Source organism: Silurus meridionalis, chromosome 18, assembly GCF_014805685.1.
Source record: "Silurus meridionalis isolate SWU-2019-XX chromosome 18, ASM1480568v1, whole genome shotgun sequence".
Lineage (NCBI taxonomy): Eukaryota > Metazoa > Chordata > Actinopteri > Siluriformes > Siluridae > Silurus > Silurus meridionalis.
This window is the reverse complement of record NC_060901.1, coordinates 11777471-11803785: the sequence shown is the minus strand read 5'-3', so window position 1 is coordinate 11803785 and position 26315 is coordinate 11777471. Positions and strand designations below refer to the sequence as shown.

The 26315-nt window shown below is 37.7% G+C and overlaps 1 protein-coding gene across 4 annotated transcripts; it reads right to left on the bottom strand.

Moving 5' to 3' along the window:
* Nucleotides 1–94: 94 nt before the first annotated feature.
* LOC124400912 (ubiquitin carboxyl-terminal hydrolase 15-like) lies at nucleotides 95–24988 on the bottom strand. 4 transcript variants are annotated; one of them, XM_046872715.1, is made up of 22 exons: nucleotides 24854–24988; nucleotides 23212–23339; nucleotides 22700–22830; nucleotides 21335–21461; nucleotides 20350–20495; nucleotides 18152–18213; nucleotides 17628–17717; nucleotides 12180–12324; nucleotides 11162–11335; nucleotides 9986–10144; nucleotides 7873–8097; nucleotides 6965–7048; nucleotides 6783–6877; nucleotides 6237–6425; nucleotides 6026–6138; nucleotides 4504–4779; nucleotides 4277–4347; nucleotides 4075–4190; nucleotides 2939–3088; nucleotides 2271–2374; nucleotides 2063–2151; nucleotides 95–1932 (listed from the first exon to the last, which is right to left on the bottom strand). In XM_046872715.1, the coding sequence occupies exons 1-22, from the start codon at nucleotides 24940–24942 to the stop codon at nucleotides 1717–1719; spliced, it is 2979 nt and encodes a 992-aa protein (XP_046728671.1). In that variant the 5' UTR covers nucleotides 24943–24988; the 3' UTR covers nucleotides 95–1716. The 4 variants fall into 4 exon arrangements, with proteins under 4 accessions (XP_046728671.1, XP_046728672.1, XP_046728673.1 ...); XM_046872716.1 differs by having other exon boundaries at nucleotides 6050–6138; XM_046872717.1 differs by lacking the exon at nucleotides 17628–17717.
* Nucleotides 24989–26315: the final 1327 nt, after the last annotated feature.

Below are 26315 nucleotides of genomic sequence, written 5' to 3'. Positions count from 1 at the left end.
GACTGAGGAATAAAATGGACAATTTGGACTGCATAGGAAATATTCAAAGTGACTTACCTTAATGCAGCATGTGCAAAGGCAAAAAGGCAGCAAAAGACTTTACACAACTTTATTGAAGTTCTGTATATAAATACACATGCACATTTCAAATGTAAACCCAAGTGAACTCAAGTGCAGCCAAACGCTGAAACCCCCGTCGTCATGCAAGGATGTCAGAGTTTACCTTTACAAAAAAAAGACTCCAAGCAATAGCACATCCTTTAACAGACCTAAATCTCAGTCTCGTATATACTCCTAGACGATACATATTCTCTCTTCTTGTGGTTTTAAATACATTTGTTTTGTAATGCTTACATATAAATAAATTAATTTATCAAATGTGCACTCACAGAGTGAATTATTATATACATTATTTATAAAGCCTACCAGTCAGCCTCACACAGTCTGATTATCCCTGTGCCCACGCTCCCTGTTACACAAAGCACATACAGCAGTAGCCCAACTCTTTCGTGTAGTTCATGTTAAAGGCGAATCAATCACCCTCCCCAAACCCATAAACTAAAACTAGCAAAAAAACAAACAAACAAACAAACAAAAAAACGAGGTATCAATCCAAAAACAGGTCAATTCTGTAGTCAAATACATTCTGGCTGCCAATTGGGGAGAACTGGCAAATTTCAGCAGTCACTAGAGCATGTGTGTGTTAAGGAGTTTGTGTGATGAATAAGTGAGCTTGCATCCAAGACAGCATCTACACTAGGGGTGGGTGTCTGTGTGTGTGTGCGCGCTTGTGAGTATGAGAAATGCAAATAAACTAATATCTGTGCAAACAGGCAACAGTCTGAGATTAGATTTAAGGCGAGGTGATGGAGGCAAGAGACAAACCTATTGCATCACCGAAATGTTCATAATCTCATTAAAAAGCATCTATGGTGAAAAAGAACGGGACTTACATCTGAAGCAATGGTAAAGCTATGGTTCTTAAAAGACATACCTTTAAGAATAAACTTCTGATATAGCGTAGAGTCAAAAGACCCTTATTTGCTAGGCTTAAGTTACCCTAAAAATCCATAAGGAGGCATACAGCAGCACAAGAAGTTTTTACATTACATTATCAGTGCGTTTCTGGACACGTGTGAAATAGCTTCTTGAGCTATTTTACCATTGGTTTAAAGACAACCGTCTGAGCAGCTGATAGACTGGACACCAGAAAGCTATATTCCGATTCTGCAGTATTTGTGGCACTAATACTAGCTCTAAAAACAAAATGGAGTGTGCAACAAAAACAGTCAATGAAATTTCTTTTACCTTAAAACCCCAGAGGTTCACTGTCCATCCAATGTTATATACAAGGCAAAAGAACCATAAAACCTATAAATGTGTCTCTTCAGGAGAAAACAAAGAACACCACACTACAATGAAGGATACTGAAAGAGCAACATTGTTGACTTTCAGACACATTTAGAACTCTGTTCAGCTAGTTCAGCTAGCTTTCTTTTAGCATCAGAGCTTGACATGTGTAGAAGGAGCAGAGGCAGGGGAAACCTTGTGGAAAAGGGGTAATAAAAATAAAATCACCCTGCTGTGTTAGAGGCTCAAATCTCAAGGGCTCTCATCACCTAGCCCATCCAGCTGTGGTACTTTCTGGACACTCCGCTCTCGATATGGCTTCAGATAACTGACCCAACCATCCTATGGTGCCAGCTCTGTCTCATCTCAGTTGGTGTTCATGGAAATATCATTTGGCTCTTCATCCGGCTCATTGTCATTTAGGTCTTCCTCCTCTTCGTCGTCATCTTCTTCACTCTGCCCGTTGACCCCTTGTGCCAAGCTGCTCTCTTGCTCCTCAACGTCCTCGCGGTCTAGAGCAAAGTAGCCTGTTCCTTTTACCGTGTCCTGACGCTGATAGAATAGGACATACGCTGCTTTGGACTGCAAACACACATATTTGGGTAGATGGTTTGTACAACCATTTCTTGTGTACAAATAAAGCATAGCATAAATCCCCCCAAAAAAACAAAAAAGATGAATTGAACTGATAACTGTATAGATAATCTCTCACCACAATCTGATCCTCACTGACAGGGGATACAATGCTGTCATCAAAGTTGTACCACTTGTCATCGTCCTTGTTTTTGGCATAGGCCGTATCTGATAATTGCAACAAATTTACGTGATTGAATATGTATATTAAAGCAACCTGAAGCTGGTGGCAATGTGTGGGTTTTGTGTGTGTGTGCGCGCACGCATGTGTGTGCATATACACTCACAGTGGCCTCCTCCCATTCCTCCATAGTGGTTAGACACAGCAATGAGGTTGTAGCGGCAGGGCCCAGCATTGGGGTTAATTAGGAACTCAGACATGTCCAGGTCACTGAAGGCCAGAGAACAGAGGTCTTTGTGTATACAAATTATACATTAAGAATGTACATGTAATTAAACACTAAGATAAAAAAGAATAAATAATTAATTACAGGTGCTTTGATATGCTCTGAGGTGAAGCAAAGTAACCGTAACATACATTTTTCTAGCACCGCGTTTTTTTTTTTGTTTTTGTTTTTTTTTTTTTTTTTACACCAATCACCACAATTGCTGCTGATTGTCATTTCGATTTATTAAAGAATAACTATAAACTGGTAAAAAATACTGTCATAGATATATATTTATTTTGGATGATTAGCAAATTAGGTCACCTAAAACTTTTTTTAGGTGATTTGGCTTGCTGTAACTACGGTCTGAATCATGTTTTTCTTTTTAACTCTAAACTGAGCAATCAGCAGTAGAGTACAATATTATTACACATACAATACAAAAATAACCTGAACCATACAATCTAATGGTCTTCTCATAAACATAAAAAATTGCTTATATATTGATTGCGTGGGTAAAATGTATTTGCACGTCACGTAATAACAAATCGAAGCTTATATGAGCCTACCGAATAGGAAAGTCTACTAATGAGTCCAGTTTGTCCCTCATATAGCGGCTATAAGAGAAGCGTTTTAGATGGACCACTAGTACAGGAGGCAGGGACCACAAGTCTAGCTTCTTAGTGGCTTGCTGGTGCTGCTTACAACTGGGACAGTACCTGGAATTACACACACAATTTACACACACACACACACACACACACACACACACACACACACACAATTTACACACACACACACACAATTTACACACACACACACACAATTTATACACACACACACACACTTTACACACACACACAATTTATACACACACACACACAATTTACACACACACACACACACATTTACACACACACACACACACACACACAATTTACACACACACACACACACACACACACACACACACACACACACACACACACACACACACACACACACACACACACACACAGATTATTAATATTAAAAAAGCATTTCTATTTGCAGAAAAAAATCTGTGCTCTCTAGTGTTTGATATATGATACCAAGTAAAGAAATTAAATAACTAAATCACCTCAACACATAATAATAAGAGATACACTGTTTTTAATTAATTATATAGTGAAATGCTGGGTCTGCATTTCCATGGAAACTAAATTATCATACTCTCAACCGTACAATACTGGCAGGACTATAAACTGATAAATTGTGGTTTGACACTAAATGATGAGAATCTTGTGTATCAGCAGCCCCTCAAAGCATTGTCTTCCTAATTGTGTCTGTCCGGCAATACAAATCAGATTCTTGCCTACATTGTTGAACTAAAATATAAAATGTTCATAATATTAACCAGCAGAAGGCCAGCAGCTCAGAGGCCATATGAAGTGAGCCTCTGAGCTGCTGGCCTTCTGCTGGTCATATCCTCTTGGCCAACACTTTACTCAACACAAAAGTCATACTCGGGTGTGGCCCAAATTTCATGGATGGATTTGTGTAAAAACAATCAATAAATCAAATTTCCCACGGCAAAAACATCTTGGCTGATCACCCATTAGTGAAACAAATGAAAGACTATTTTTTGAAAGATTGTGTTATTTCTAAATAAACTATTTCTTTAAGTATCATATAGAAAAGGCAGAATGGACATGCCAAAACTCACCATGGGTCCTCTGCTCCTAACTTTTCTTTTGTAGTGAAGAGTTCTATGCAGTCCTTTAATTTAAAGAAGGTCTTTTTCTGAGGTTTGTATTCCATGCTTTCGTGCTTATCAAAGTCCTGGGGCAAGAGAGCCATGAACATGGTCGTGAACAGTGTAAAGAAACACGAATGCCCAAAAAAAAAAAAAAAAAACCCAATCTTACCTCCACTACACTTTCATCAAAGTATTTCTTCTTCATCTCTGGCTCCCAGTCCAATGAGAGATAGGATCTGTCTGCAGGGTAGAAGGGAATCATGATCATAGGAGTTTACATCAATATGCTACTAATATATAAAGGATGCAATTATTTGAATGTTGTCAAAATGTATAAATAACCACTGGCAGGTTATTGGTGTAGCTATCGTTTTTTAACGATTGATTATGTCATACCACTGAGTCGAAGGTGTCCCTCATCGAATCGGATCTGTCGTGGCTCTTCTTTAATGAAACTCAGATCGGTTTTGCCCATGTTGTTAAACTGGAATGTGAAAAGTCGCTTTTTGTGGCCTGTGAGCTGCTGGCCTTTTGTCGCGTTCTCTAGGCCGACACCGTTTTCCAGGTCATTGTCCCCGCCCACCGAATCCTCTGATTGGCTGTTGTCATTCTCTGACGGGAGTTCCTGGTCCTGACTGGATTCATCATCCTGTTCATCAGTTTCCATTTCACCTAAAATCAGATCGTCTATTATATAAAGACAATTTTCTCACTTGTACTTAATTGGTTGTTAAAAATAAAAAATAAAAGGTTTGCATAATATTCGACTTACTGCAAATGTATTTGACTAAATGAACTGTATATGATGTATACTTCTAAATTTTGACAACAAAAGTCTATCACATGCAAAATCCTTTATGTAAGCACATGCCTACACACTTGTTATAAACTGCATCCAGTTCAGACTTAAATGCAGCTTAGTTTTAGTTGTTTTTGGATTAGTATCAGCCATCCTGCACAACTATTCGCTATTTCCTTAACATCATATACTATATACTATGACTCATAGGAAGAGCATCTGATATCTTTTGTACACATTTTATACAATATTAGGACCTTGAGGACTGTAATCTTGTTAGATGTCAGGCCCTGTGCTGGTCTGCCAGTAGAAAAGAAACTGCCTAAACTTTTAAAATTGTATCTTTTTTAATTTTTTTATCATTTAAAAGTAAGTAACGAGTGTCTGATCATTTGCCATGTCGGGCGATTTGCTTCTTTACATGGAAGTAGCTGGTCCTTAATCACATTAACTAAAACATACCACGTTCTAGCCACAAAAGACAAAAGATAGGGTTGAATAAACACCCAGACACACAATAAAAGAAGTTACATGAGTTGTGTGGATGAGACTACAGGTCTTAAAAAAAAAAAAAAGATGATTGCTGTTATTTTACAAAACAGCTTTTATTTTAGACAAGTATACATCGATTTCTGAAAGGATTTTGGTTGAGCTAAATTTCGCTTATTAAGGACATTATTATATTTTGTAGTTTTGTCTAACCATTGCCTTAACCATTATTTCAATGATTTGCCAAACCATTCACAGCTAAACATGCTTTACTAGTAGTAATGTGGAAAAAATGTTTATACAGAACTCATTTGGGGAAAAAAATAAATCTGTATAGTTCATAAACTCACCGATCACATATCTTGTGCTGTTAACTAGATTTAGAAATGTTGAGCTTTGACTTAAAAAAGAGAAAATATATATATGTACACAAAATGCAAACTAGAGGATCTTGGCTGATGTGAGTCAGCAAAAATGTTCATGTTTCTAAGGTGACTTTAGCTTATCTATATTTACCCTGAAATGATGAAATATCAAGAACTTGAGTTTGCTAGTACTTAAACTAATGAACATGCTTTCTGAGAACGCAAGGGCATTAGATTAAAGGATGCACCCAAACAGCATGCTTACTGGGCGAGCCCTCCTCCAGAATACCGTTAGTGGCATTGCCGTTGATAGCGTGCTGCTTGGACAAGTGTGTCTCGTCACAGTCCTCTTCTTCCAGAGCAGAGCGCACAAAACGACTGTGAATGTGACACAGAGAAATATTTGAATAACTGTGCAATAAAAGTTGCTACTGAAAAAATGACTTCAGGCGGGAGGGAGAAGGTGGAAGTCGTACCACAGACGGAGAAGTAGCATGTTGTAGAATTTCTCCTCGCTGAGAGTGCGTGGGATGGTTACGAGGAAAGGAAGGCCAAACAGGGGCGTACTGCTATGGTTATAACCAGACTGCTTATACTTCTCTCTCAGGTGCACAGGAATCACTACATGCTCGGTGTCCTCAAGCCGGTTTACTCCGACTTCAAATCTGTACAAAAGAAACACTATATCATGCAATTAAGACGAGTTTCACACAGGTAAAACTAAACTTCTTACCAAATAACCAAAAAAAAAGCATGTATTACATGACTTCCTGAACTAGTGGCATCAATCTAAAGGTATATACTGGACAGAAATATAATATATTGAATTGAAAGCTTCAGTCACAAAAAAAAAAAAAAGATAGCTCATGTATGTATAGCATGTTATGACTAACACTGATGCACAAACAGCCATGGGGATAAGGAGGATCACTGGACCTGCTATGTGACTTGATTTCAAAATTTGAAAAGCTTTGCCAAACAGTATATTCTGGTAAATAAAAAAAACTAATCATAATACTTACACATATATATCATCCCTTTCCATTATACTGCTCAGGTTCTCGTTGGTGGCAAAGATTCGATGGAACCGGTGATTGTAGATATCAGTGACAATCATCTAAACAAAATAAAATTTGGTTAGCAAATAAGTTGACTGCAGTAATGCTGACTTTGTGGCCTAGACTAGTTAAAACTGACTGTTCACCTTTTCAGCAGGGACTCCGCACAGGACCGAAAGAGAAGCGCAGAGGTCTGAGATGTAGCCGACTTTGGGTACCGTCAGCTTATACTATAAAAGGTAGAAAATTATATTGGATATTTATTGACTCTCATCCAAAGTTTCGATTTTCACTTATGAATAAAAAAGATAATATAATAAAATAAAAGGTTGAATAAAAAAAACTTATTAAAACCATCAGAGCAATCAGTATGTCCCTCATGACAGTGATATGTGTGCTCAGTCTGGCAATAATGTCGAGGGTGTGATTAATGCATAGTGCATGCAGCACAAATTGTGCTTCTCCGCCAAACAGCATGGCTTGCTAATAAATCCAAACCCAGTACAAGCTGTACCCCGTCTATGGAAGTGTCACTTTAACACAATGTCAAATGGACCCATGAAAGTATGAGGAGTTTCTGAAGCGGTTACTGGATGGAGAAAAAAAAGAAACACAATAAAATCCTATTTGAGAAATCTGGCATATATCCATTTAGCACATTGTCCTGTTTTCTCTAACAAAGCGACATCCTGAGCAAAAGATAATGCCAGTGCACCCAAATGTCACACTCATTGTGATGATATTTCACTCTCGGTGTTTGTGACCATAATTTGTTTCATATTATCATTCACGATGGGAATAAGTAGGGTGTTACCTACCACACCTCCCCATTATCCTACACAGGAAGCAAAAACTGAGAAGCCATTTGGGATATACTCACAGGGGATACATTTTACATGGATCACAAATAAGATATGTAAAATCAAGCTGTGGCAAATAAGTGTAATATTTATTTCCATGATCATACAGTGATCTGCTCGATTACCATCTGTAAGTCCTGGGGTATTTTGCAGAGATGTGTGGCACCATCTGGTGGAAAAACACTATTATTCACCTGCATGGGTTTGTTGAGGGGGTCTAGCCGCACCAGATAGACCTCCAGTGTTCGCTCCTTCTTCATGGGCAGAGGAAGCGTCAGGTAGCAAAAAGGATCAAAAGTCACAGAGATTTTCGAACACACAGGGCAGACCAACGTCGACTTAAAGAGGCCATGAAAAATATCTACGATGATTGAATCGTTCCTCTTGATGTGGTTCTCCCAGGCCTCTTCGGCTACTACCTGAGAAGCAAACAATTAGATTCATTGAAAGCAGTACTGATGTCTGAATAATAATTATAAGGAATACAAATTGCAACAGTTAACGATTGGCACATGAAAACAATTCTGTATTGTAAAAGCTGCTATAGAATTATATATTGTCTATCATATGGTCGCAATTTAAGCACGTTGTATGGCAGGATTGAACCTATATAATCTGAATTACTTATACATGTTTAAATCAAGAAGAAAATGTTTACTTTAAATTGTAATTTAAAAAAGGTCCATTAACATTAAACATTAAAAGGTCCGTTATCTTTTTTAATTATGAGAGTACATTTGGCTGTAAATTAAGTCAAGATTATTTCTATAGCGCTTTTCACAATGGACTTTGTCTCAATGCAGATTTACAGACATTAAGAGTTAAGGTGAGCGATGTGTATTTATCCCTGATCAGCAGCCATAGCGATGGTGGGAAGGAAAAACTTCCTTAGATGTTATGAGGAAGAAACCTTGAGAGGAACCAGACTCAAAAGGGGAACCCATCCTCATTTGGGTGATATCAAGAGTGTGATTATAGTCTTTAAACAATACAGAACACTGGAGAGTGAGAACTAACATGAGCACTGAAATGTAAGATTATGATTAATGTCCTCTCTACAGTCTTATACAGTCTTTTGAAGTTATGGAACCAGGAGCTACTGAGCAACTCATAAAATAGCTCAATATCTGAGATCATCATAGATCCAGCACCAGCTTCTCCTCCGCCGGAGCCTTTAAACAATCAAAGAGGTTCAATGTCCAAACTCTTCATGAAGTGAAATCCAAATGCTGCTGGTACGTCTCTAGATGTTACGGAATGTTAGTCATATGATCTTTAGACTATTAGTCTTTAACAATAATGAAATAATATTTCAGTGTCAGCATTGTGTCAAAAGTGATGTCAAAACTGGTGGCAACTTTCTGTACATGTTTCATACACTAGATGCAACAAACTTCATACATTATCCTGCCATCAAACATCATCCTGCCCAGCCACATATGAAAGATCAGAGCAGTCAATCAGGAGTGCGCTTATATGTAAAATTTAAAACGAAGCAAACCAGTGCCTTTGAGTAGAAAAGTCTGAGAATAAAAACATGTTCAGGACTGAGGAAATCTTTGGCTGCATAAATCAGGCATTTGCATACAAAAACGACACTTGCATATATAAGAAAAGTATGTAAATGTACAGTACAGACCAAAAGTTTGGACACACTTTCTCGTTCAAAGAGTTTTCTTTATTTTCATGACTATGAAAATTGTAGAGTCACACTGAAGGCATCAAGGGCTATTTGACCAAGAAGGAGAGTGATGGGGTGCTGAGCCAGATGACCTGGCCTCCACAGTCACCGGACCTGAACCCAATCGAGATGGTTTAGGGGTGAGCTGGACCGCAGAGTGAAGGCAAAAGGGCCAACAAGTGCCAAGCATCTCTCGGGGAACTCCTTCAAGACTGTTGGAAGACCATTTCAGGTGACTACCTCTTGAAGCTCATCAAGAGAATGCCAAGAGTGTGCAAAGCAGTAATCAAAGCAGAAGGTGGCTACTTTGAAGAACCTAGAATATGACATTTTTCAGTTGTTTCACACTTTTTTGTTATGTATATAATTCCATATATAATTCTACATGTGTTAATTCATAGTTTTGATGCCTTCAGTGTGAATCTACAATTTTCATAGTCATGAAAATAAAGAAAACTCTTTGAATGAGAAGGTGTGTCCAAACTTTTGGTCTGTACTATATATGTTTGTGTGTTTAAAATGTGAAATTTTATTCACTTGTTTTCCAACACTAAACATGTGTTTCTTCAAAAGTCTGAGAAGAATTTATGGCACAGGAAAAGGCAGATGAAAAAGGGGTGAGGTACCTTGTCTGGTCTTCCGTCAGCATCTTTGAGTTGGATGTAGGGCTTCTTCCTGATGCGGTTTAGGTCCTCATGCAATCCGTCGAGAAGGAAGGCTAACAGTTCGTGGGAGTCCTGTTGCTGATAGCCTGAGAACTGAGGGGCAAAGCGGCCCACTTGCGTCTAAACACGCAGACAGAACACATTTGTTGATTTATGAACCACTGAATTTTGCAAATAGTTACTTTGTTTTACTGCAACATTTAAATGTAAACTCGTTTCGCTTAATCAGGGTTTCTGCACGTTTCACAAAGTCAAATTTTAGACTTTTTAAGACCATTAAGGAAATTTAAGACTTGAAAAACAAACACTATTCTGGCGGATGTTGTTTTTCACCCTTTGCCTTTCCATGGTCACTTTCTCATATTGTTGTTATATTGTTATTTATATGCTTGAATGCATGCTGTGTGTGTTGACTGATCGGCTCTGTTATAATAACAAATAAAAAAAATAAAAAAAAAACACCATGTTGTTTGCAACTGGCCTTAACCAAAACTTAAATTCCTTTTTTTTTTTTTTTTTTTTTTCTCTAAAGCTAAAAAAATAAAATCCATTTAACATATTTGGTCCAATCCTAAAGAGAGATTCGTGCCAATAACCAAGTTTTGATTGGCAGTTGCATGTTAGTCTTATTTGTAGTCACAATACAGCAAATTATATTTAGACTAGCGAAAGAACGAACTACAAAACCACAGAAACTAACAAGCAAAAACATTCTAAAGTGCTGCACGAGCATTTCAATAAGCATCAGAGGTAGCATTTCATGGACATCAGAACATTTAGACCTGTATTATTTTATTTTAGACTTACAATGGCATATTTAAGACTTTTAAAGGCCTAAAATTTTAAGACCCTGTAAAAAAAACCCTGTTAATTTAATAGTCTGATAAAGTCTCAAATACGGATGCCATTGGTAACAATAATCTTAACATCTCTTTTGTTAATATATCTAAATAAATTAAGGAAATAACTTGGGGATTAAACCACATCTTAAACGCGCTACTACAACTCGCCCACAAAAAAATAACACTAAGATACCCACTATATAGACAATTATGCAGATACCACAATATATAAAAACAAATAATTATCTCAAGCTATTATTCATGGTTTGTTCTGTTGTCAAATTTACACCCTTACCTTGAAAGGTCTAGGAGTGACATAGCTGTATTTGCCAGACCAGAGCTGTTTGATGAGCTCAGCATAAGCCTTAGCGATCTCTCCGTTCATTCCTAAAGGGTTATCTTCATTCAGCTCATCCTGATATTTGTCCTTCAGGAAGTACTCAGTGAGTGGAGGAATATTACTCAAACACTGCAGGACACAAAGATGAGGTAGAGTAAGAAACATTCAGACTGCATGGAGTGAAGTCACAGAAGGTAAAAGGTACACTTCCAGCTTTCGCATGAACACTGACTGTTGCAAGTGTCATCACAACACTCAGCACTACAAAGCATCAACGTTCATCCTGCTGGCCCCTGCAGTGAGAGTTTGTGCTGAAACCACAAATTCCAATTTGCTGAGGCAACAATACAGCCTCCCAAGGTTTTTTCGGTATTTTTTAAAACCTGCAGTCCATCATATTATACTCAACTCAACACTCAAGGTTTACAATTAGACTTTACATTCACTGGCCTCTTTAGGAGACAGAAAATTAATCAATTCATCCAGAAACAGAAAGCACAATTCCTGATTAAAGCAAATTATTTATGATCAAGTAAACAACATTCTTCTATATTTTATATCAGACATCTAAATTTCAGCCCAACACATTGGTAGTGCATGCATTTTTTTTAATGTATGCATGTGCACAAATTGAGCTGAACTAACAGACTGCTTCTGCTCCCGATACAAATAAAACTAAATTAAAATTGAACTAATAATAACGCATTATACTTTTCCTTCAGTATTTATTTTTCAAATGTAAATTTAAAAGTTGTGTACGGTCACCTCAGCCACATAATTAGATCAATAATTTACCTTTTAAATATCACACCAACATGCTGATTATAGATACAGGGCATGTAACTTTCCTAATAAAACAAACATATTCAAGCTATAAAACATGCACCGCTAATGGCATCACAGCAGTGACCAGGAAAACTGTAGTCTGGTAGAGAAAAGGGGTAAAACATTAGGAGCTAAATCCATGACTTACCTGTGTAGCAGAGTTCATAAAGCATGTATTGCCCATGTTGGAGAGCCCACAGAGGCCTGCTTTTTCACTGTGCCTACTCTGGTCCGAGTACTCGTAGCTGCTATAGGGAGGGTAGGATGACAGGCTGTAGCTAGAGTTTTTCACACTGCAGTGAAAGAAATGCCAAAAGGAGAGACAGAGAGACAGATGGGGGAATACAAGAGGAAAAAAATTATAATTAATAAACAAGGCATGAATCCGAATGCATGATCCAAAAAAATGATCACAAAAAAAAAAAACAAACAAAAAAGAAACGCTGACTTGACTTTCCTGGTTCCATAACAAAATAACCTAATCCTATTATTACTAAGCCCATCCTCCTAATTCCTAAAGGTCCTACAGTCCGAACTGTCCTCCAGCACATGCAAACAAACTCAAAACATCAAAACCGGCATGCTCAATGACTACGATCAGCGCTCCAAGTCTCGCATGTCCTCCCCGCCAAGGCCCCAGTGAAAGCACATGGCTTTGCAGCAGACCTCTGGGTGCAGTGCACGCCTCGGTCCCATTGATCCGGCTGTGTGGTGTCGCCACTCAGCACTCTCTCGAGCCTCTCCGGCCTCAGGCACCACCAGCAGCAAAGGAGCATCTCCCCTCGGCCGCCATGCCCACATAAACATGCAGAGAGACAGAGACAGAAAGAAAGAGAGAGAGAGCGCGAGAGAGAGAGAGAGGAGAGGAGAAGAAGGATAGAGCAGTTCCCAGTTACTGCTGAAGCAGGGGAGCTCTGCAGGCCAGGAGTGTCATCCGAGCTTGTCCTGTCCCTCCCGCTCCAAACAGGAGAGATGGAGAAAGAGAGCGTGAAGGGAAGGGGGAGGAGGAGAGATGGTGGGTGATATTTATAGAACAGCAGCAGCAGAAAGCTAGTAAAGCAGCTTCAGTTGCTGGCAGGATGATCAGCTGGGGAGGGGGGGGGCGAGAGAGAGCGAGAGAGAGAGAGAGAGAGAGAGAGCGCGAGCGCTGAGGCTGCGGTACGGTAAGCAATCCAGGTGCTAAGAACTCCGGATGAGACTTGGTACAGCACTCTTGTTGTGTGACTAAGCATTTCTGTGGAGAGCTACGATCCAATACACGGAGATGAGATGCCTGTAATTGAGCACACCAGCCTAAACACAGCACTGGATAGTGCACAAAAAACATTGTATGAAGGTCAAAAAGACTGCAGAGTATGCAGAGCTAAAAAGCATGACAGACAGAGATGGAGAGAGTCAAAAAGGAGGAACAACAGAAACATACAGAAATAAAGCAGGAAAAAAGCAAAGGGAAAGAAGAAAAGAAAAAAAAAAAAAAAACAGCTACCTACTGTTACCCACTAGATGAGTGGTTAATTATTTATTAGGAACTACTTTAGCACATCTCTATCTGAAACAACTGAACTGCAATTTAGAACAAAAAACCCTGTACCATTCTAACAATTACAGGATGTCAAATTCTGCCTTCTTGGCAGAATTGTCACTGCTACAATTACATGAGGGAAAATGAGTTGAGTAAAAGTGAATGTAAACAGGAGGGTGTGCTCAACATTTTAAATAGATTTGATAAGCGAGATGTTGCATAATGTGGCGGTGCTGAAACCTAGACACAAGCGGTGTCTTAATTCAACCCGCTCACTATACACCGCACTATTTGGGCCGCAGACATTTTCAGCTTGTCCGAATTCTCAGCAGACAAATTATGCTCCTTTTATAAATGGACTGTAAATCCAGAGAACTGGTGCACACTAGAATACAAAAAAATAAATGCAATCTGCGATCAGTTTAAAATGTACAGAATGGATGGATGGATACAGTTCAGAGCAGTATCAGACACTAGGGCTGACAAAAAAAAAAGTACAGTAATCCCCCGCTTTACCGCGGTTTGAATCTGGGTTTAATCGCAGAATTGCATTTGTCACATAACTAATTTGCTTGGCTGATTTTCCCGGTCTCTCACGGATAGCACGATAGAGCAAAAATCTTATAGGGAAATCTTTTTTGTGGAGTTATGTTGAAATAATAAAATGTATTAATAAAAAATATAATTATTAATTATAAAATGAAGTAAAATGTTAATACAGTACTGTATACATAAAATAGCATTTTTGGGGTGGTGTGCGTTTATCGCGGTTTTTCGTTTATCTTGGGTGGTTTTGGAACGTTACCACCGGTATAAATGGGGGAATTACTGTAATTTGCATTTTCCCCCGAAAGTCAGGTGAAGAACAAAACCTAAACAAAGACATTTAAATTGCAATATGTTTTACTACTGCTTTAGAAAAGAAAGGCTTTCAAATCTACCAAATACTCTATAAATAATCCCTTTGTTTTGCGAACATGTTATTTCTTCATGATCTTTACTCTTTTTATATTCAGGCACTGTCAATATAACAAAATTGGGACAAGTTATAATCACCCCACAAGGTCAGAAATAAATTATTCACATTATTAATTCTCTACCTCGTTCTGCATTTGTGCTGCAGATATTTCAGTAGTATTATTGCCTCTGGAGAGTGTATCGGTATGATTTCTGAGAAAATGACACCCTGAAAAGCTTTTTCAGCCTTGAACACATTTTTTGCTATTGAAGCACAGTTCATTTACTTTCTGCTTCTTCACATCTGTCCAGGTGTTGTATCTAGAGGACAAAAGTCCAGTACACACTTCTCTAGTTCAAATAAAATTATATGAATGAGTTCATATGATAATGATATGAATGTTCCATTAAAACAAAATGAGGAAGTGCTCTGTACACCTGTATAATGTGCAAGTGGAAATAGTTTTGCATCAAAGATAACAACCATTATTAGATCCTTTCTTCATCGTCTGTCTCGTTACTGTTTTTGGTTTCCCCTCTCACTATTCAAACAAACTGGAAGCTCAAGTTAAAGATTTGGGCTACAGGTAAGAAGTTAATGAGTTTGAATCTCAGTAAGACTAAACTAACACTGATGGAATATATATTTTTGAAAAAAAAAAAAGCCTTAAATTAAAGACAGTCACCTGGGTTTCTGTACAGGTTGTTGAAATACAGGTAGTCCCCGACTTAAGATGAATGAGATGCATTACAATGGCACAATTGTAACTTTAAAAAAAATCATTACGTCGAGAAATGACCTAGCCTACTCAGGAGTCTTAAAGAATGGTGACCAGTATGGGGTGGTATACAGTATTTTGTCAATTGAGCAATTTATAGTGCCATATTGATAAAATTGTGGCAATGGACGTGTGCATGAGCACCAGTTCCCGAGTGAAGGGCAGAGCCAGACGCGATCTTTTCCAGTGTCGGGAGACGCCAATAAAAAGGAGAAAGACGGGAGCTAAAATTGGGCTTTGAAACACCATAAACACAGAAAAAGAATAAACACCAAAACAACTGAACTCGGTTGACAGCTAGCAAGAGTAAGACATCTCACAATGAGGAAGAAGTTTTAATTAAAATGCTATGCGAAAATGTTAATATTAAGATATTGTAAGTCACACCATCGTAACTCGGGGACTACCTGTATCATGAACAAGTCTATAACTATATTATTCTCGCACATTAACGGCAACCTCATTATGTCACCACCCACAATTTTTTCCCCACTAAGGTGATTATGTGCTCTTCTGGGTTCTTAATACAAACACAAAATCTTTGGTCTTATCTTGTGCTGCCTTATGTACTCTATGTACAAGCTGCTAATATACCATAGTACCTCATAAAATAATCATTTAGTACTCATGAATATAACGGTCAACAAACAAGAAAAACACAAACATTTTACCAAAGCAATCATACAGACAGCAACTTGTATGTGAGTAGTTTTATAAACGATGGCCTTCTCAAATGCATGCAAAATGGTGAACCTGTGACTCCAACAGTGTTTAGAAGTGGATATTGATGTCAACGCTTCTTCAGGCTTGTGTCAGCATGCAGCAGAAAAAGAGAGTGGCAAACACACGCAAGATAGTGAACTAGTGGACACTACAAGCTAAAACTAAACCTGTGCTTTCTTAAGCACAGCTTCGAGGGTCAGTGTGTGTGCTGATCTAAAATCCTCATTTCACCAATGTGCTGATTCTCGCACATTTTAAAATGTCAGCATTTCATTCCAAGGTTATAAACTTTTCTTTAAACAAGTGAGCACCTCACAATATAAATATTCTATTAAATGAAATCATCTCTCATCGACACAAAATGACAACAATTTACACAAGATGGTCCGAAAACAAAAATTATTACAGCTACATGTTCATTCCTCAAAATAGATCCAATGTACATGAATCCTCAGAGTTACAACAGTGGTCCTGAAGCTACAAGTCAGAAAAATTTTACACTGGGGTCCAGAGCAGCCTCTAAGTAAACCTCCAATATAGTATACCAACAAAGAACAAAATGTATATTCTCTCACTGTATTCTCAGCAAATTCAACATTTCATCAGCATTCACAAGTAACATTGTGCTACAACAAAATCGAGAGGTTAGGGAGGGGGAAAAGGTAGTAGCAGAGATGTTGGTGTCTCTGGAGGGTGTTTGAGACTAGTACAATTAGCTTGAATAGTATGACACGTAAGTAACGTGTAAATCAACCAGCAGCCACACACCCACACCAGACAAACTGCAAGTCAGCTGTCTCGATGGTAATCATAATAATTATAACAATAATTGTGTCACTTTCTGTCACTCTGTACTCTTAATATGAGGTATAAAAACTGTCAACTGCAGCATTTTCTGCCTGCCTTGCAGTCTCTTACACACACTTTCATGTAAAAAGTGAGTCTGGGGTTAAGAAGGAAAAGTAAAAAAAAAAAAAAGACATCTTAAAGTAAACTTATATTACCTACATATTTATATGAGGTAACAAAACTGAAAAATGTCTGTCTTTGACTATTTAAAAACAGACTAATGTAAAAGTCTGGGATTAATAAAATAATCTGATGAAATTATAACTGATGCCACGGATTTTCTCCAGAGGAAAGCCAAACAGATCTTGAGAGTACTTAGATCCACTGTAAGCATCCCTAGTAAGCTACAGTAAATAAGTGGGAATAACCTCCACCTAATTTACAATGGATTAAGCAGTGATACACTGCAGAGGAACCCAACACACACACAGACACTCCAAACTGGCTAAACATACACAGAGAAGCTCTGTCCCAATACTCCAAATTGTTCCTGCCCTCCTTTCCCTCATTCTCGCAGCCAGAAGAATATATCCCACTGAAGACAACGGCCTTGTTTTAAAGATTTTGCTAGAATTTTGCTCTCGACGCAATGAAAATCTCTCATTACTGGATGGCGGAGGACGAAGGAAAGGAGGCTATTTGGCGTACTTGGCTCTACAGAGCACAAACACACAAACCCATGCTACTGTTGGGTATGTTGTTAATGATTTAAGACCCGCCCTCCCATAAACCCCTCCCAGTGAACCACGCCCTATTTGGGGCTTACTTCCTGCTGCTGAAGCTGCTGCTATGATTGTTTGTGAGAGATGAAGGGGAGATCTTTGGTAAAGCAGAGAGATTGGAAGCACCAGATGACCTTTAAAAGATAAAAAAAAATACCATGAGTTAGAAAAAAATGAAAGCAAAGACTTCACAGCCTTTTACAGCCGTTTCTTTCTTCTTCTTTTTTTATAAAGAATGAAATGGGTTATGGAAGCCACGTAAGCAAAGTATAAACAGAGCGTAGAGGTTATGCACAACATGACAAACAGTGAGAAAGAAAGGGATGAAAGAATGAGGAGCAGGAGAACTAAACTAGGAATAAGCAATCGCAAGACTCCTAGACATTAAACAAAGAATACACTGGAAAGTAATGAGTTCATGGAATAGTTCTAGTAGTATGATTGGGAGACCAACGACACTAAATAAACACCTACAAGAAATATGAGTGAGAGACAAACATATTTAGACACTTCAACTGTTGACCTGCGATGGTGAAATGCAGTGGAGAATAATGTATAAATCACTTACTTCTGTGTAGAGGAACCTCGAGGCCAAGTTCCATCCTCGTTTTTCTGCTCTATAACAAGAACCTGCAAAGAAAAGGTCAGCAGTGTCACACAGAATGGCTTGACTAATGTATGGTGCAGCTTTAATAGCCAGGTACTTGTGATTACTACTTGCATGGGTTTCAAACAAAACTGCAACATACACTATTGAGACACCTGACTTTTTCAGGCACATGCGATTCTTGTCAAAAATGTTACATCAAATTTGGAAGCACACAATTGTAAAAGATGTCTTTGAATGTGGTGGCAGCATTAAATTTCCCTTCATTTGAGCTAAGAGACCCAAACCTGTTCCAGGATGACAATGCTCCTGTGCACAAAGACAGCTCTATGAAGATATGATTTGCATGGGTTGGAGTGGAAGAGTGGGTCACAAGGAGCCTGCTATAGAGTTTTGACTTCAAACCTATTGAACACCTTTGGATTTAATTAAAACTCTGATTGCACACCAGGCCTCCTCACCTCACCTACTTCAGTACCTGACTTTACTCACACCTTTTTGGCTGAATGAGTACAAATCTCCAGAACCACATTCCTAACTCTTGTGGAACATCTTGCCAGAAGAGTGGAAGTTATTTTAACAGCGAATGGATACCAAATGTGGAATGGGACGTTTTCAAAAAAAAAAAAAAAAAAAAAAAGCAAATACCAATTTTATGGTCAGGTGTCTGCACACCTTTATTTATACCACTTTACCAGCCTGATAAATGTTCTAGTCCACCAAATAAGTAAAAAAAAAATAAAGAAATAAAAAAATTACAAAATGTAATAAAACTTTTTTTTTATTTTTTTTTAGCCTATAATAGACCTAAATTGAATCTTTATTCTTCATTGTATTACACTAGAGGGCAAAATGCTCTCAGTGCTATAAACACAGCCAGATACAAAATGTGCTAATATTACCTATTTCTTCATTAGCATGCTAATGCATTTTACATGTAATTTTAGATAGATCCATTTAATATATGAAGTCCATTTTAATTCACTAAAAGACTGAAACAAGCAAATTACGGTTTGATATTAGAGAGATTGATATTCTTTGTATCTCTATATCCTTGTAATACATTTCAGTGTCATCCTGATGTTTAGTCGTGTCAGAATGTACCTTTCATATAAATGAACACATTTACAGTAGATCTGCTCGTGTTACAGGTCACTACATTGTTTTCTTCCAGCCAACTTGACTTTGGACTATAGATATATATAATGTGACCTGTTGCCACGGAATCTAGAAATCTTTCTGGTCTATGCTGAATGACTACACAGAAATGCAAACTGCAGTTGAACAGGTGGGACACACCCCCTGCTGCTTACCATCAGTGTCCTTAACATAAGCAGCTGTCCTTTTACCAGTCAGTCCAGAAACATCTGAAAACAACGAGGACCTTTTATAACGTGTTCAAAAGTGGGGCTGAAACAACACCAATATGGTAGCCTGCTTATGTAAAGGGGAAGGGTGGCATACAAACCAAAAATAGCCCCTTAAAAAGCATGTCAGAAAAACATGGTGCATTCTGTTTCAGGAAAATAATCAGATGGTGTAAAGTGAAGCTGAAGGATATTTTACAATTGCAGCATGTCCTAAAGTGTTTTATTCGTTTAATAATACAGGTATGTGGCAATGATTGAAATTCTTTTTTTTTGTAAGAATATAATTTATTCCTTTTTAGTTACATGTGAGCTATAAACTCACCATCACTTCTCCTGAGGTTAATAAAAGAATAACACATTGCAGCTTGTTACCAAGAAACTGCACAAACACAACAGCCCTATACTTTCCATTCTGATGCTGAAGACTCCCCTCTATGAAATATTATACATCTTAAACAAACCATCATATCAGGGATCTTTCTGTTTAATAATATTTGTTTTAAATAATGGGGAACCTCTACCTCAAAAGTCCCTACGAATTCACATTTCTTAAAGCGATAATGTATCTGAAATACTCCTAACTATAAAAGTCTGCCAGTGTCAGCCTCATTACTGAACTATTCTTCGTCAAAGCCAAACCACAATAAAACTCGAGATCATGAATAATGTTTAATTAGAGCAGTACGGTTTTAATGAAAGGAATAAAGATTTAAACCACACAGAGAGATTGAGAGAAAGAGATGCAGTGCTTCTTATGAGTCACAATGTTCACATCTGTTATTTTCCTACCTGCCCCTGGTAGAGTCCGGCATCTTGAATGGTGCTGTCTGGTTTGTTTAAAGGCTCAAATGTGTTGCTCATGTATTTGTTCCACAACCTGGTCTCCTTTTCATCAGGAATGCTGAATAGTTTGCGCATCTCCTTTTCAATAGTGTCTGCGAGGGACATGTCTCATATTAGGAATCACTGAATTCAGACATGCTCTGTAGTGTGTCTAGTACAGGTTTTAAATAAATAAATAAAGAAATAAAACAAATAAATAAATAGATTAATAGATAAATAGATCATTAAGTCAAAGCAATTTTGACATTGGATTCTGTTTTCATAAAGCGAAACTACTCAAAGTTGAGCCCTCAATGCTTTTTAGTTGCAGTGATCAAGGTGTTTGAACGCTGAAAGACTAATGAAACGTAGAACAATGCAAAAATGTATTTAAAGAAAAAATAAATGAAAAAGTTTCCACATTAATAATAACATTAACAACAAATTTCCATTACTTTAACCCTTTTTGTTTCTTAACTAAAATGCATTTTGAAATTGCAGTTCCATCAATTTCCCTTTGATCTACAATGGAAAAAAAAGCACTTATTCAACAGACTGATTCTTTTCATTCTGACAAACAATTTAAGGCATAAACAAGTTAAACACATGTTGCCATCCAAATTAAAGAAACAGATGGTCAGCATAAAAAACACTTATTTGCTTGAATAAAATTAATTATTCATTGAGGAGAAGAAAAAAACTAAAGTATTTGCTTGCAAACAGTAAAGAAAAAAGATAGATAGAAAGACAGAAGAAAAAAGAAAAGAAATGAAAAAAAGAGAAAAGATTTAAAGAAAAGAAAGAAAGAAAGAAAGAAAGAAAGAAAGAAAGAAAGAAAGAAAGAAAGAAAGAAAGAAAGAAAGAAAAGAAAGAATGAATTGAGAATGGCAGTCAAGCATCACACTGGATTGCATTTAAATCACCAGATCATAACCAAATCACAAAAACTTACCTATTGTGTCCGCTTTACTAAAGCGTCTAGTGATGACATTGTCCATGTTGCTGTCTTCACATAGCTTTAACTCGGTGAGGTAGACCTCCACTTTGCAGTGCTTCACAAACATACCCTGCTCAACCACCTACAGAGAGCAAAGGCAAAATGCAGATGGGGAAATTAAATTGTTTAGCACAATTTTATTCCTCATTATTACCCAACTGTAGAAAATAATTTTGCAAATTATAAAACCGCAGCCAAAAAAAGCAGTGTGTGAAGTGTGTGAAGTCATTGCTCTATAACAGAAAGCACGCAAATGAGGGACGCTTAATTTAGCAACCAAGCACAGAGACAGCTGAAGGATCCCCTACTATTTATTTCACACCACTCTGCCACTAGTGAACCAGAATGATCTGCTTCATGTTCTTGGTTCGCGCTTACTGTCGTCAACATAGCCAACGTTTATAAATTAACACGGTGACTCCTACAACTCTCAATAGTAAAATGACTTGACTCTAGTCATGACTGCGATATTTGTTCTGGCTCTAGCACACAACTGCTCACACCCTGTCTCTCCCTCTGACCTCAGGCTTCATTCCTCCTCTTTCCAAACAAGGACACACAATTGAAGGTGCCTAGAATCCTCCAGGCCACGTCGCGCACCGGGCAAAATGCTAAATCCCAATCATCCTCCGTGCAGAAAGTGAGGAAAAAGAATTAACCTCTTGCATGTTGTGCCTAGCAGATCGCTCCATGTAGCGTTCCAGTCATTCAGAGTACCTCTTAAAATAGTAACGCATGGGCTACTCGATACCCCTCTGACATACATGGCAAAAAGGGGAGGAACGATCTGGGCTGAAGAGAAACTCCAGAAGCGGCCATGATGCCATGACTGGGTAAATCTGAATAATTAGCATGACTACCTGTTATAAAAGAAGTAAGGCAAATAATAGAGCAGAGGTAAAATAGAAAGACAAACATTTTCAGATTTCATCTATTATCACTTTATGTAATGTAAAATCAAAAACATATCAGTATAAAAAACAAACAAACAAAATAAATAAATAAATAAACTCACTTTAGGAACAGACCTATGCCTCAAGTACAAAAGCACAAACAAATTCAGAATGTATGTTATATTCTCTAAATAGAGTACACAGTGATGACTGAGATAAATAGAAATGTCTCTGTAAAGAACTCTATGCAAATATGCCACACACCAGAATCTTGCCAGCTGTCACTGAGCACAAAACAAGCTTTTAACACGCCCAAAGCAATCCAATCAGCACTGAAATAAACTGAACTGATCGGTAGAAGCATACAGTGCACTTTATATAGACTTTGTGACAACATATACACATACACAGAATGATAAAACCATACCTTCCGAGCAATTGGTTCCTGGCCCTCGGTCAGCCCATACCAGCTCACTAACTTATTCCATCCCTCGGTAGGCACAAGGATGTAATCCAACTCATCGATAAGATGCTCCTTAATAGCAAGAACGTCCCCATCTTAAAGTACAGACACAAGCATTGATCAGTTGTGCGGCTAAGAGAGTACATTTTTAATGGGAGAAAATAAGAATTTATATATATATATATATATATATATATATATATATATATATATATATATATATATATATATATATATATATATATATATATATATATATATATATATATATTTATATATATATATATATATATATATAAAATACATACATACATACACACACACACACACACACACACACACACACACACACACACACACACACACACACAAAAAAACTCTCAACAGTCTCAGATTTGAGGCAGATCGTCTTACATTTTTTAACGTAGATATAAAGCATGCTTTAGCACTGATGTTCAAGAAAAGCTCTGGCTAACCTTTAAGGAGACCCGAGTTGTCCACTGGTCCAGGGTAGACATGCTGATCTCCCATCTGGTACTTATCCCAACTGTCAAAGCCCACATATTTTTTCCACTGTTTGAACCAGTGACTGTCTATTAAGTACCTGTTAATAAAAAGTTAAATTTGTATAGTTAAACCTCCACATAAAAAAAAAAAAAAAAAAAAACGATGTGCCCATGTAACAAACTGTATACCAAGAGATCAGATTTACGGGAAAACCTTTTTTTGTTAATTTAGTCATCTTGGAGCATTGTTTCATTTGACTGTGTACTTTACCAGTATTTAGTCGGAATGACATTAAAAAGACAACTTCAATATTATTTCAATTAAAACAAGAAAAACAACTTTAGGCCAGTTTTACGTTTCAATGTGTTCTGTGTTATACCAAATATCCACCAGCTGTGTTGTTATAAACCTAAATGTAAACTTTTAAAAAATAATCTAAAATAGTCTCAGTCCCGGTCCTGAAGCAGCTCACACTGCGCATAGCGCATAGCGATTGCGCAATATTTAAAATAATTAATAAATAAATAAAATAAAAATAATAAACGAAATAGACAGTGATCTAATATACAAGCTCTTAATATAACATCCATCAAAACTACCAATATTAGACCGATCAATATGATCCTGGAGTTGAGATCTTGCTGTATCTACAGTTACATCAGAGCTTTCAGTCCATGCAACATAAAAGAGCGGGTGTACTGTGACAATCAGTCCCAGTCCTGCTCCTAAATCAGCTTGTGACATGAACACACTGATCACACGGTGCATTTCAATATTGAAAAAAATATTAATAATAAATGGACACACATCTGAGGCTTTCACAGTCAGTGAAAATGCTGCTACAGTGAGCTATAAGCTCTTAATATAATATCCATCAAAGCAACCAGTATTAGCCCGATCAATATGATCCTGGAGTTGAGATGTTGCTATAGTTCTACAGTTACAGCTTTCAGTCCATGCAATATGGAGGTGCAGGTGCGTTAAATGACATTGTTTGTCTCAGTCCTGTTTTGGAAGCAGCTCATCACTACACATGTGAATGTGTCTCTGCTCTTCCTCCTGCAGGTATGGTAGAAGGGCTGATGAGTCAGGTGTGTTAGGGCAATTTTTGATCTTGCTTGTCCACTAATTTAAATCACAGTAGGTCTATGAGACAGTAGGATGAGTTCTGGGAAAGGAAAGGCTTACTGACATGGAGAGAGAGTTTCTATATCGAAGAGAGATACAGATGACAGGTGTCAGTCTCTCGTCTCCGCCCTGGCAGACGTTAGCTTGCGAGCTAACAAGCAACTGAATGCAAGCAACTAAATACAAGCTCTGACACGGACATTTTAAAGAGTCTGGGACGTATTTTCTAAATAGATTATTAGCCTAATATATATATATTTAATGAGGGTGGGTAAAGTAAACAGTACGCACGAGGGAACTACTCTATCAATATTTTGCTCTAACGAACGCTCAGGCCGGCTAGGCTAGCTGCACCGTTAGCTAGCTGTCAACACGGGCCGTTAGTTCCGCGAATTTTTCCCGCTGACGCCGCGCTTGTCGCGAGGCAACCCGGGTCACCCGAGGCTACACCTCACCCTAGGAAGCGTGCTGTTAAACTCTCACCAAGTGTCTCCTTTCCGGAGCTGAGTTTTGAGCAGCGTGGCGACCTCTCCTCTCTGAGTATCCAGATCAGCTGCTCCTCCCTCCGCCATCTTTCCCTTAGCGCCTCGGCCCGCTGCATTGTGGGATAGCGCGAGCGTCACAGGCTTACGTCAAGATGAACGAAGAGACGCGTCTGAGCCAATCGGTTCCAACATTGCTGACACGTGACCAGAACAGCGCCTCTGATTTGTTGCTCAGTTCCGAACCCAGGGAGTTAAATAGGGCTTTTTGAACCAAGCGATTCAGGAGTCGACTCCTATTTAAATGACTGAGAATCGATAGAGTCAATTCCACACACGTGTCAAGTGTTTTATAAAACAGAGTTTAAATGATACATGAGTTTTAAAGTTTTAATGATACATTTTAATACAGGTGAATAATTTTATTTAGCATAGGAATATAGAAAAGCACTGATGCTGAAACTAGTTTTGTCATTTGGATAATTAGTATTAGTATCAAACAATTCAGTGTTTATGTGCACAGTATTTATTATTATACAGCTAAATCATCTATACTGTACTGATCGGTGCCACAGTGTCACTGTGTTCACTGTCTTACTGTCTTTTTTCACTAAATATTGCACAATTGCACTCTATGTTCTGCCCCAGTTAGTTTTGTGTAGTTCTCTGGGGTTTTTTGTTTGGTTGGTTGTTTGTTTTTTACTTTTTGTTAGTTTATGTTGTCTTGTGTAGCACGTTGGTCTTAGGGAAACGTTTCGTTCGATGTGTACTGTATATGGTAGGAATAACATTAAAAGCCTATTTGACTTGTTTGATGTTTAAAAAGTGTAGAATTAACTCCAGTTTTGATTTCATTAAGAATCAATATTTAAATAAAAAAGCTTTGGACTCAGATTGTAAAGTCAACTCTTGATTACCCATGCCAAAAATAGGACTGGGATTCACTTTAAGTTCCCCCTCTTTGTTATCAAGGCACATTGTGGAAATTGTATACTAACTTGTGTACACTATTTGGTAATTATGTGGTAAGATTCTGCAGTGCATTGTGAGATTTCCTAAGCAGACTTACAATGCAATTTTGCTCTTTGATGGCACAACTTTCCAAAAGTGTGCAAATGGTTTTAAATTTATATTGAACATAGTCAAGTTTTAGCCATAATTTTAATGTTCACCTATTAGCCAGTAAGTCCAAAATGTGGCATACAGTACACTCACTCTTTTGCTAGTTTAATGAGAACGTCTCTACAGCTGCTTATTCATGCAATTTAGTTAATAATCACCAGTTTAATCGCTCATGTCTGCGTTTCCATCCACAGAACTGTCATTTTATGATTTTTGTTTTCTGCACCATTATGTGTTCAAATTAGAAACAGTTTTGTGCTTTTGTACAATATTTAAAAAAAAAAAATTAATTGTAAAAAGTTTATTAAAATAATTATATAAAGTCACCTTTTCTTGTGTTT

What these genes read in the sequence shown, in the direction of transcription:
- LOC124400912 (XM_046872715.1), bottom strand. Translation starts at nt 24,942, where the DNA reads ATGGCGGAGGGAGGAGCAGCTGATCTGGATACTCAGAGAGGAGAGGTC. An exon ending in CCGGACTCTACCAGGGGCAG is followed by an intron (nt 18,214 to 20,349) that starts GTAGGAAAATAA and finishes TTTTCTTTGCAG; the next exon opens with GTTCTTGTTATAGAGCAGAA. An exon ending in CTGACGGAAGACCAGACAAG is followed by an intron (nt 8,098 to 9,985) that starts GTACCTCACCCC and finishes TTTGCTTCTCAG; the next exon opens with GTAGTAGCCGAAGAGGCCTG.